Source organism: Mytilus trossulus, chromosome 3 (assembly GCF_036588685.1).
Source record: "Mytilus trossulus isolate FHL-02 chromosome 3, PNRI_Mtr1.1.1.hap1, whole genome shotgun sequence".
Taxonomy (NCBI): domain Eukaryota; kingdom Metazoa; phylum Mollusca; class Bivalvia; order Mytilida; family Mytilidae; genus Mytilus; species Mytilus trossulus.
The window spans coordinates 69,462,375-69,474,338 of NC_086375.1; the positions used below are offsets into that span (position 1 = coordinate 69,462,375).

The 11,964-nt window shown below is 33.9% G+C and overlaps 1 protein-coding gene across 1 annotated transcript; it reads right to left on the minus strand.

Moving 5' to 3' along the window:
* Window positions 1-1,659: 1,659 nt before the first annotated feature.
* Window positions 1,660-11,685, minus strand: LOC134709671 (somatostatin receptor type 2-like). Its single transcript, XM_063569819.1, has 2 exons — window positions 11,585-11,685; window positions 1,660-3,188 (listed from the first exon to the last, which is right to left on the minus strand). The coding sequence occupies exon 2, from the start codon at window positions 3,183-3,185 to the stop codon at window positions 2,067-2,069; it is 1,119 nt and encodes a 372-aa protein (XP_063425889.1). The 5' UTR covers window positions 3,186-3,188; window positions 11,585-11,685; the 3' UTR covers window positions 1,660-2,066.
* Between the last annotated feature and the right edge of the window lie 279 nt (window positions 11,686-11,964).

Sequence of the window (11,964 nt, forward strand, 5' to 3'; positions counted from 1 at the left end):
TTAGGCTTAGTTGACAAACGTGCTGACCCAGACGGACAATACTGTTGGATCGGTCACTACATTGACCATTATACAAAATTTAATTTCTTCTGGCCTCAGATGAATAAGTCTGCAGATGAAGTAGCACACAATTTATCAGTGCATGTGTTTTCTGTTGTTGGTCTTCCGTCTATCCTACAGCATGACAACGGGAGAGAATTTTGCAACGCAGTAATTAGAGAAACTTTAAAACTTTGGCCCGGCGATGAAGATGTTAAGATAATAACAGGAAGACCTAGGCATCCAAGAACACAGGGTTTAGTGGAACAGGTTCATGACTCACTTCACAAACTGTTGGCATCAAAACGAGCAGACAAACCTGGCTCAGGATGGCTTGAGTTTTTGTATGAGATACAGTATTCACTTAACACACAGTGTCATTCTAGTATTAAAATGACTCCTTTTGAAGCTGTATTTGGTCAAAAAGCTAATGCTGGTATTTGTGTAGGTTCGCAAGAGACTGATGAGTTCATTGACGAAGAGAATATTGAGTACATGATTGAAGCAGAAGGAGACGTAATGACTGACGGACAGACGGAAAACGATACTGACTCACAGAAAGAAAACGAGACTGACTCACAGGCAGAAAACGAGACTGACTCACAGACTGAAGCTGAGACCGACTCACAGACAGATGCTGAGACCGACTCACAGCCGGATGCTGAAACCGATTTACAGATAGAAACTATTCAACCTGCCCGAAAACGACGACGAACTGAAACGTCAGAAATATCTACAGAGAAATACGATGGTACAGACTACAGACCGACACAGGACGAAATCATGGCAGTTGATGATTTTATGATTCTGAATGACATTATAACCGACCCTCCTGAGGACAACAACTGTTCCATAGCAATGGACGATGAACAAATGACTTCTCACGACAGAATACGAAAGATACTTGACAAAAATTATAAGAAATCTGTCGAAAATACAATGAGAAAATATAATAAAAAAGTGTCAAAAACTAATGCAAAAATTGAAAAAGGTAGTTTTGTCACTGTGCGAATACCAGTTGTTGATAGGGCATCGGGAGATCTTCCCAGATTATTATGTAGGGTTGATGATATCATCGGAAAAGATGCGAGTTTATACAAGCTATCATGCGAATTTGGTATATTGAACTCGTGTTATGATATGGGTGATATTGAACTTTTGACAAGGAAAATAGAAACTGAACATTGGAGTACAAACGGAATTTCCTTGCATGCGGCCGCAAAACAAGCAAGTTTTTCTCTTGCAAGTAAAAGATGCAAATGTAAAGGAACATGCCTGACAAAGACATGCAAATGTAAGAAATCAGACGTTCCTTGTGGCAGCAAGTGTCACCCGGGCCGAGAGTGCCAAAACATGATGTTGATAGACAATTAATTTCAGAACTATTCAATTCAATTAAATGTTCACTAGTTCACTTTATTTATCTAATTGTAGTAAATTATTAAATGTTAATTCAATAAAAGTTTGATGATAAATGTTTGTCTAAATTATACCCATACGGTCCAAATACCGGTATGGTCCAGCTCGTACTAGACCGTATGAGTATACTCATACGGTCCGACCGTACGCGTATGGTCGGACCGTACGAGTATACACATACGGTCCGGACCGTGCGCGTACGGTCCAAATACTCATACGGTCTGGAACATATATATATATAAAAGGATAAAATAAGATATATTTATCATGCACAATCAAGAGAAGAAAAGGAGTCCGACTTTTACGTCGAATGCCATTCAGATTTCAATTGACGAAGTGGTGAGGAATAACTAATGCCTATTTGGCAGCCTCATCTTCGCTAGCCAAGGGTTGCGATCGTGGATCTTAACCCTTGCTTAGCGAAGATGGGCAGCCTAGGCAATACAAAAAAAAATGTGTTTCTTTTATGGCAATCATAAGATTATCATAAAACATGTCGCCAGTGGTCTTAAGTTTACAACAAAGTTATTAAATATTGTAACTTGTGTGACACTTTCAAAAATATATCTTACGACCATAATATGTCATATAATCATTTTAGTCATGTCTTAGTCAGAAGATATTTTCGAAAACCAGGCCCCAGTTTTAGATCTAGATTTAGAACCAGTAGAACTGCCGTCTGGTTGACGATTGGTGATTTTTTTTGTGCATAGAAGTAAAGTTAAACACCGACGGAATTGCCTTGATGTACAAGCGTAAAGAAAAAAGTTAATGGAATAGTTGATCAATTCAAGAAAATGGCTTATATCCCTGAAAGTTGAAAACCAAGTCATTTTAACCGCAAACAGGTTGACTCCATGGTAATTGACAATAATGCGCACGACACCTATTGGTGTGACGAAAATTATGTACGCAAACATTACAGATAATAACATGGCTGTTGGTCTGGCTAATGCGTTCTTCGCATTAAACTGTGACAGCTTTGCTTTGTCGTGTTCATGCTTGATCAGACTAATTATAATGGTTGGTGTGGCGATAAGAAGAATCACTAAGGGTCCAATGAAATAAAGCGTGACACCAGTGTTGAGCATTTGTCTATACAACATGACAGCGCTAGAATCGTTCCTGTCATATACATCCGGGTTACAGATATTATTTTGGTCTATTTTAGTACAATACGAGTAACCAGCTGTGAATCCAATGATTAGAAGCATCATCAGTCCGACTCCGATTAATGTATTTCGTTTTGAAAACCAGATCTTCACCTTGAGGGGAAATCTAACAGCTGCTAATCGCTCTAGTGCCATATAAACTACAAACCACGATGACATCATCTTTCCAGCTCTATGAACACAAAAATAAAATTTGCAGCCAATGGTCGAAAGCGCACGCAGGTCAACGCCAAAATATCTAATTACGAACATATTTTTGAACGGCTGAGTCAAGAGCACACTCGTGTCTGCAATAGCCAATCCAATTAAGAAGTATTTCGAAGCAAAATGGGAAAAGGTCTTCGTGTTCATCAAAATAATTGTTATTGTATTGCCAAGAACACCAGTTATCAAGCATATCGGTATGGAAACCATATTAACGTAGTCAAGAATGCTGTTGGATGTTGTTGAGATATTCGAAAATATGGTTGTGTCTTCGAATGTTAAGTTTGGTGTGTACGAAAAATTGGTGATAACACCTTCTGATCTTGACACATTCTCAACTAATGAATCCATGATCTGTAAACAAAAGTTAAAATCAAATCAAAAAGCATGTTCAAGTATGAAAGACACATGATTTAAAAAAAAAAGAATAGGAAGAAGGATAATATCAACTTTTTACCCTTTATAAAAATAAATTCTTTGCCAAATAAGTATGATTAGTAGGATAAACAAGTTAAATAACAAAGGAACGGGTATATGTGCCGATAACTATGTTGTCGGCTTGTTGATACTGTTCATTATTATACTTCCTGTAACTAAGTTGTCGGCTTGTTGATACTGTTCATTATTATACTTCCTGTAACTAAGTTGTCGGCTTGTTGATACTGTTCATTATTATACTTCCTGTAACTAAGTTGTCGGCTTGTTGATACTGTCCATTATTATACTTCCTGTAACTAAGTTGTCGGCTTGTTGATACTGTCCATTATTATACTTCCTGTAACTAAGTTGTCGGCTTGTTGATACTGTTCATTATTATACTTCCTGTAACTAAGTTGTCGGCTTGTTGATACTGTTCATTATTATACTTCCTGTAACTAAGTTGTCGGCTTGTTGATACTGTTCATTATTATACTTCCTGTAAGAATGTCTTTCTATAGTAAAATTGCTTTATTCTTGCTTAGTTTTTATAATAAATAGATAGCGTCAACTGCACTATGCGAAAATAGATATAGGAAGATGTGGTGTGAGTGCCAATGAGACAACTCTCCATCCAAATAACAATTTAAAAATTAAACCATTATAGGTTAAAGTACGGCCTTCAACATGGAGCCTTGGCTCACACCGAACAACAAGCTATAAAGGGCCCCAAAATTACTAGTGTAAAACCATTCAAACGGGAAAACCAACGGTCTAATCTATATAAACAAAACGAGAAACGAGTAACACGTATATATTACATAAACAAACGACAACTACTGTACATCAGATTCCTGACTTATTTTGCTGTTGCAACATACTATTGATTTTCACTTCAATCATTTAAAATTTCACGTGCTAGGGCGGAGCTTAGTTGCTATGACAGACAAGTCGGTTTAATTTATTAGCCCGACCATTTAATTTTCTGACATTTTAAGATACTTTAAAACACTGTACTTTCTCATTTTTATTCTTTGTTTACTTCTGCTTACTGCCATTGAAGCCAAAATTGTTTGAATAATTTATAAGTCATATGTTTCAGATAAATAGTTATGATCACATCACTGTTTTTGTAAGTTATTGAGTACTATGGAAATGTTAATGAGAATGAAGTGGAAGGAGTATGTACTAAACCTTGTTTAGACAAAATCCAATACAACACCGGTCAATTAAAGCTATGGCAAGATGCCTTGTTGGTATATTTTTTTTTTATCTTGAAGTCAACATGAGTTCATGCCTTTAACAATGAACAATATATAGGTACCTCATAGCAAGTTTAAGAAACCTCTATTACCAGCGAAAGCAGAAATCTTCTTGTTTAATTAAATAATGATTTATATTCAGATAGTGTTAAAATTAAGAAATAATTCCTGGAAGCCATATATTTACACATGGCCTGGGCCGTGATATTCGAATACTATTCTGAGCGTAAGCGAATATCACGACCCAGGCCATATTTAAATTTCCAACAATCTATGGGTTCCATGAATTATTTCGATTCTAAAAGGACAAACACGGTCATTAAAATACCAAAGCGAGGGTTGGTTTGGTGTGTGTGTGGCTGATCTTTTTTACTCCCTGTTAGATAAAGCTAAAAAAAATAATAAACCCGTAGCTTGCATGAGTTATTTCGTGTATAACCACTACAAAAATGTTTAAAAAGGGTCTGCAAATAGGTTCCAAATACATGTAGACTTACGTGGGAAGTATAAAGTAACAGCCATTATTATGTATATATCGGAGTCTGCGCTAAGTATAGATATATCGAGAATTTTATTACAGTGTTGTTTACAAAGCGAAATAATCACGTCTTTTAGAATCAATCATTTCACCTCATTGTACATAATTTTGAAAATGTTTATTTGTAACTCTTTCAAACAGTAGGTAGACAAAATCAACTTTCTTAAAAAACAGCACACACACATATATATATGCAGAGTTACATAAAGGGCTGTTTTTCATATTGTTAGGCATTTATTTGTACATAGAAATAAACAAAAAGCACTATTTGAAATAGTAAACAATCAAAATAATAATGATATGTATGTTGTGTTTAACATTGACTATGAAAAATAGTAGCCAGAGTTTGAGACAATAGTGCACCCCACTCCCCCCCCCCTTTCGGCTCGTGCACTATTGTCTCTCACCCTGGCTTCTATTTCTGCATAGTCAATGTTAAACAAAACATTATAATATAAATATCAGCTGCGAGGCATTGTGAGAAGCTTCTATCGAGTAAGCACAGCTATCGAATTAATCGAAAATGATTTATATTGTGAAGAGAAGCGTATACCTAACAATATTAATTAATGGGATGAAAGTATGTATACGATTTATCTTTCTGTATTCGGCTGTTGTTTTTTTTATGACATATTTTTTTTACTTTGTTTTACAAACCAACTGGAATAGGTCTTTATATGAAGATGTCAATTGTTATAAAATATACCAGGGGCCTGGTTTTCGAAAGTATCATAAGATATGTCATAAGATATATCTTAGGACATATTTTATGATCATCTTATGACTATCATATGATATGTCATGGGATGTAAATCAAAGCTGTTTTAAGATAGTCATAGGTGTAATACCACCATTGATTTCCTCCTATTAGTCTTTGTTAAATTTGCACTTTTCAAAAAATTGTGCAGAATTTATCTTTGTTTCAAATAAAGAAATACTTGGCATGAGTAAAGTTTTATCCTGTACAGTTCTATAGAAAAAGTTTCACATAACATTGCATTGCATATAAGAAAATAACCATCATTGGAAGTTAACCAATCAAATTTCTCCCCTTATTGAATATTCTATCTGTGTACAAGGTTTAGTCACCATGTAACCTCAAGATTACAAAATTTTCTATAGAAATCACAAATAAAAAATAATGGTGTTTTGAAATACCCAAGACATATGTTTATGACACAGAAATAATTTTACTGCAATAAAATGTAGGATTAATTACCTACAACGGTCAAATTGAAGGGAATATTTTTTTAGACCTACTTTCGTATGCAACCGGATGTGACGTACCATGATTTGGTGGTATTACACCTCATAGCTATGATGATGCTCTTATGACTGTCATAAGTGAACATTATTTTCTATCATTTTAAAAAATGATTAAAAAGAGATAAATATACAACGTAAAATGGAAAGTATGAACATATTAATTATTACCATTCTTAATATTTACATTTTTTTAAATTTATTTTCATGAAAATGAACATGAAATTTTATACCAAAAGGAATTGAAATATGAATTGATAATTTGTTTAAATTTTATTTGTAAATATTATATAATCCATCTAGAACTTCGTTTTCGTGTATTATCAAACATGCATGGTTATTTAACTATGAATACTTTCAAGGTTCATCGAGTACCCGCTTAACGAAATGCCCGTGCACATACGTTAATATAGTACTGTTAAATATTCTAGGAACGAAAAATGGTGTATATCTATCATACAAAACCATGAGTTAGAAAAAAAAATGTATGTCGCAGGAGATTCAAAATTTATTTCAAGTAGTTAAGAAAAATAAAATCTTTACTATTTAGCTCACTGAGCAACACAACAAATATTTTTATTGCAATTAACACGAAATTATAGATGAAAAGTAATTAAAACTTTAGTAGACAATCATAAGACCATCATAAGTCATGTCGCGAGGGATCTTAAGTTTACGACATAAGTTATGACAAATCGTAACTCAGGACACTTTCAAAAACATATCCTACGACTATGACATGTCCTAAGACCATCATTAGACATGTCTTAGTCATAAGATACTTTCGATAACCAGGCCCCTGATTATAATTTGATACACCAGACGCGCGTTTCGTCTACATAATACCGGCGTCACAAATCAGCTTAAAACTCCGACGTACGCGGGGCTTGTTAAAAATCAGGTACGCTGCCAATACACTAGTAATTTTGAATGCATTCAACCTGTCCATCATATTTTTTACGTGTGCACAGAGAGCTTTAAGCGTGTATTAGGCGTACGAGAAGCGCACCTAAGCGTTTATCATGCGTTCAAGAAACGTATAGTTGCGTCTGCCTGGCAGTTGTCTTATATAGATGAAATGCACGCTACGAAGGAAAAATGTTTCTTGAACGTATTTGAGACGCATCCCGATCGTATCTTGGACGTTCTATTATGGGGTGTTTGTTACAAACATACCCGCATACGTTTTAGTTAAAGTCGAACGATCTCGAAGCGTATACAACGTGTCCTGAACGTGTCTCAATCCTTAATGTAGCGCGTTGTACGTTTGGTGCGCGCCGCTCTATACCCCAATGTGTGACGCCGGCATTATGCACTCATAAGTGCCGCTCATATCAAAATAATTTGAAAGCCAAACAAGTATAAATTTGAAGATTATTGAGGACCCAAAAACTTATTAAAGTTGCGCCAAATACGGCTAAGGCAACATATGCCTGCGAAAAAAAGAATCCTTAGTATTTTGAATAATTCTTTTGCAAACAGTAAATGCATAAAAAATACCAAATAATTGATATCCATGTCAACACAGTAGTGCTGACTACTTGGATGGTATACCCTTTGGGACGAAACACGTTCAAACCCACCATAGTTGTGCACATGTCCTAAGCTAGGAACCTCTTGCACTTGTTAGCTTTGTGTTTTTTTATTTTGGTTCATTTGTTTACTTTTTAATATAGAGTGGGGAATGTTTAGATGCACAACTATACATTGTTGCAAGGGTCAGCGTAAAGCATTTGTCTTGATGATGGATTTTATTCGCTGCGTTGAAGACAAATTTGAAGCCTAGGGCTGTTTTCTGCTCTTGGTCGAACTGTTGTCTCTTCGATGCATTCCCCGTTTCCAATATATATTCTATTGACATACCAAAAGTGAAATGCAATTTTATGAAAATTTTAGCAAAATAATAATTTGATACATGAAATCCGGTTGATGGTTAATTTTATAACAATTTCCAGTATTTTCCAAAGCAATCGGTAAGATTAACGGTACCAATTTGTCTGCACCATATACACATTCCGATAATAAATGTCATTTCGTTGATGCTTGGGTTCAAAATACTTGAAAATCTGAAACTTGTTTAAAAATTAATAGCGTATAAATCAAAAAGTACTAAATTTTAATCAGCCGTATGTATTTTTGATCACGAAAATTGTTTGGAATATTTAAAAATTTACTGTTGAAAACTTGCTCACTGAAGGACTTGGGACCAATATGAATAGAAATATAGCAATTTATAGAACCTTGTTTAAGTTTAGAATTTGTCGAAATATACTAAAAACGGATGCAAGCAGATATTAATGCAGTTTCGACAGTTTTTTTATTGAACAAAATTTGACTGTCGCGTTTTTGGACCGTGTAAGTGACATTGTCAAAGTCAAATAACACCAAGAGTCTGTGTACTGTAATGTCTTCCTGTTTCAAAAATAATACTGATTTTGACAAAGTACATCGTAACCGCTGAGGATACGTTGTGTGAACAATGATGACCATAGACTGAAGCCATTTTGCACAAATACTTACACTTTGATCATGTTTTTTTATCCATTCCTAATCAATCTATTGAGGTAAGTATACCATATCGATGATCAAAATACGAAAAAATAAAAAAAAATAAAACATTTGTAATGTTTGTAAGCGTCAGAAAAGTATCAAAATTAAAAAATCATGAGTTTTTAAATAGATTATATAGTTTATATTGTTGCTTTTTCTAACAAATATCCAAAAAAATAATTTAAAAATTTATTTACGTAAAATTTGAGAAATGTTTTTTTATAAATAATATCATTAACGAGGGACCGACTACTGATCTGATGATACCCTCTGGTACTGATACTCCAAAAACAGAGATAAAGACCCAGTGCTGTCAAAATTAAAAGCACCACATTATAAATCTCATGGCGAAGGGATATTTTGGATTTACCCCTTCAAGAAAACACTCAATGCCGACTACTTGAAAGCAAATGGTGTATAAAAACTGAAACATTTGTAAAGCTGTGTGTCCAAAAAGACCTTAAAATAGCCACTTCCATCTGTCTGATGAAGTTGAAACACCAGTTTCTTTAAAATTTCAAAATGTATTAATGGAAAAATTTAGAAAGTTTGCTATTTATTATGCCTGAACCGACGCACTACTACTGAACTGATGCTCCCTCGGGGACTTATTATCTTTTTTAAAATCAATCTTGTTTCAATAAAGAATCAAGACGGGATGAAGAGTCAGTGGCGTAGCTAGGCTTTTTTTATGTGTACGCCACAACCTCGGCAAGGAGTTTGAGAGCCCAATCGGACCCGTGGTTATTACACCTTATAGTAGTGGGTTCTAGGGGAATGCCCATTTCTGTCATTAAAAACTAACCAATAGCAAGTTAGACCTTATAGTCTACTTTTTTTTTTTTATTTAAAAGGAACAGTGGGGTAAAGCCCCTTTTTGTGCAAATGTCGTTAATGGATATGAAATGACTAATTTGCAAAGATGTTTAGGTGCATTAAGAACATTTGTAAAGGGTTCTGTGGAACCGTGGTTCACACTAGATTATTGCTTCCCGTGAAAACTGGTTTTTTTTATGAGTCATTTACAGGATTTTATATAATCAAAATTTTCTTTAGATGTTTTTTTTTATTAAGAATATTAACTTCTACCAAGTCTCATGACAATATTAAAGATTTTGAAAACTATCATGTAAAAAATCATAATCACAGAGCGTCTGTTAACTGCTGAGAGATAAGTCCGTTTTTCAATGGAAAAATGAAAAAATATAGTTCAAAATTTTGCTTCAGAAACTAATCACAAACAAGAATGTGTCCCCAGTACACTATCATAATTTATGTTCAGTGGACCGTGAAAATTTGGGAAAATTTCTAATTTGGCATTAAAATTAGAAAGATCATATCATAGGGAACATGTGTAATAAGTTTCCGACAAGTTGATTGGACTTAAACTTCATAAAAATCAACCTCGACCAAAAACTTTAACCTGAAGCGGGATAGACAGACGAATAAACGAACAGACGAACGAACAAATAAACAGACGGACGGACGCACAGACCAGAAAGCATAAGGCCCATAAATGGGACATAAAAAGCTTCTGCCAAAGTTTCATAAAATTAAATGAAGGGTTGAAAAAGTAATTAAAGTGTAGCAAACTTCAACCACAAACTGTATATCTACTTGTAAAAAATATCAATTTATCAGTATGGTCTGGATACTCTTTTGAGAATAAAAAGTTTCTGTACAACTTTCGTAAAATTTCATGAACATTTGACAAATTATTTATATTAAAAAAATGTTTTAGATCTACCACATATTTAACGAAAGGAAAATAAGAAGAATTCCCAGAAGATTCAGACTTTGACTGACAGAAAATGAACAAATATATAACACGGAACTATCTGATCGTCTGATTCGAAATAAAATGTTATCACTTTTATTCGCAATTACAAGCTATTGAAGAAAGATCTATAAGAATGTTGTGCTTTAAACCAGATCCTTTTTAATTTATTGAAATTAAAATATTTTTTTACCATAATTCAAGAGTGCGCCCGGGCGTTTTGACGTCAACGTAGCTACGCGCCTGAGAGTTCATATGGTTTCCATGAAATGCCGATTACTTGTTAAAAAAAAAAATCAAGACAATATAAAAAAGAAGATGTGGTATGATTGCCAATGAGACAACTATCCACAAAAGACCAAAATGACACAAACATTAACAACTATAGGTCTTCAACAATGAGCATAGCCCATACCGCATAGTCAGCTATAAAAGGCCCCGATAAGACAATATAACCATATTAAATCAATTTGTACTTGAAAGGTGGTAAATAGTTTAATTCCAAATATTTTTTGGTTTTGGTGGAGAATGAGCTTCCTGTCCATGTTATAATGACTTAAAGAATACTAAAATCTATCAAAATTGTGGGATTAGAAACCTCAAAGGACACATATGGATCTGTGCAACTATGAATTCAATTCAAAAATTTAGACTAATATAACAATAACAACATTTACTGTAATAAAGAGACAAATAAGACGAAATCTACCTAAATAGTAACCTACCGACAATTTTATTTGAAAAACTAAAACTGAAAATTAAAAATACAAGGGTGAAAAACTTGACCAAATGTTTAGGTTGTGTATATTATCATGTTACTGTCTTATTTTCGCATTTTTTATTAAAAAAATAATAATAATAATAATAAGACAGACTCGCCGATTAGTTTCTAAAGAATTGTAGTAATTAAGTTATTTCCTGTTAAAATATAATTTATATATACCTTGAGACAACGGATTCTTTCCCGATGATACTTCTTGTATAGACCAATATCACGCTTTGACTTCACTGCTTTCAAAAAAGAACTTTCATTTACATAGTTATACAGCTAGCGCTAAATGAGTCTTAACATATACTAATACGTATTAATATATACTTGCTGTTAATTTAATTAGGCAGTATCTAATCAGAAATCCAGCAGAAACCAGATGTCACTTTCTAACATGAACATTTGTTGTTAACAAAGACAAAAACTGACAGAAAATCTATAGGAGTGGACAGTTATCACTTTCATTATGTTTAAATACTGACATGATATAACATTGATGTCTAGATGCCAGATGTAGGTTTGCAAAGATGAAAAAGAATTGCTAACAAAAAGCT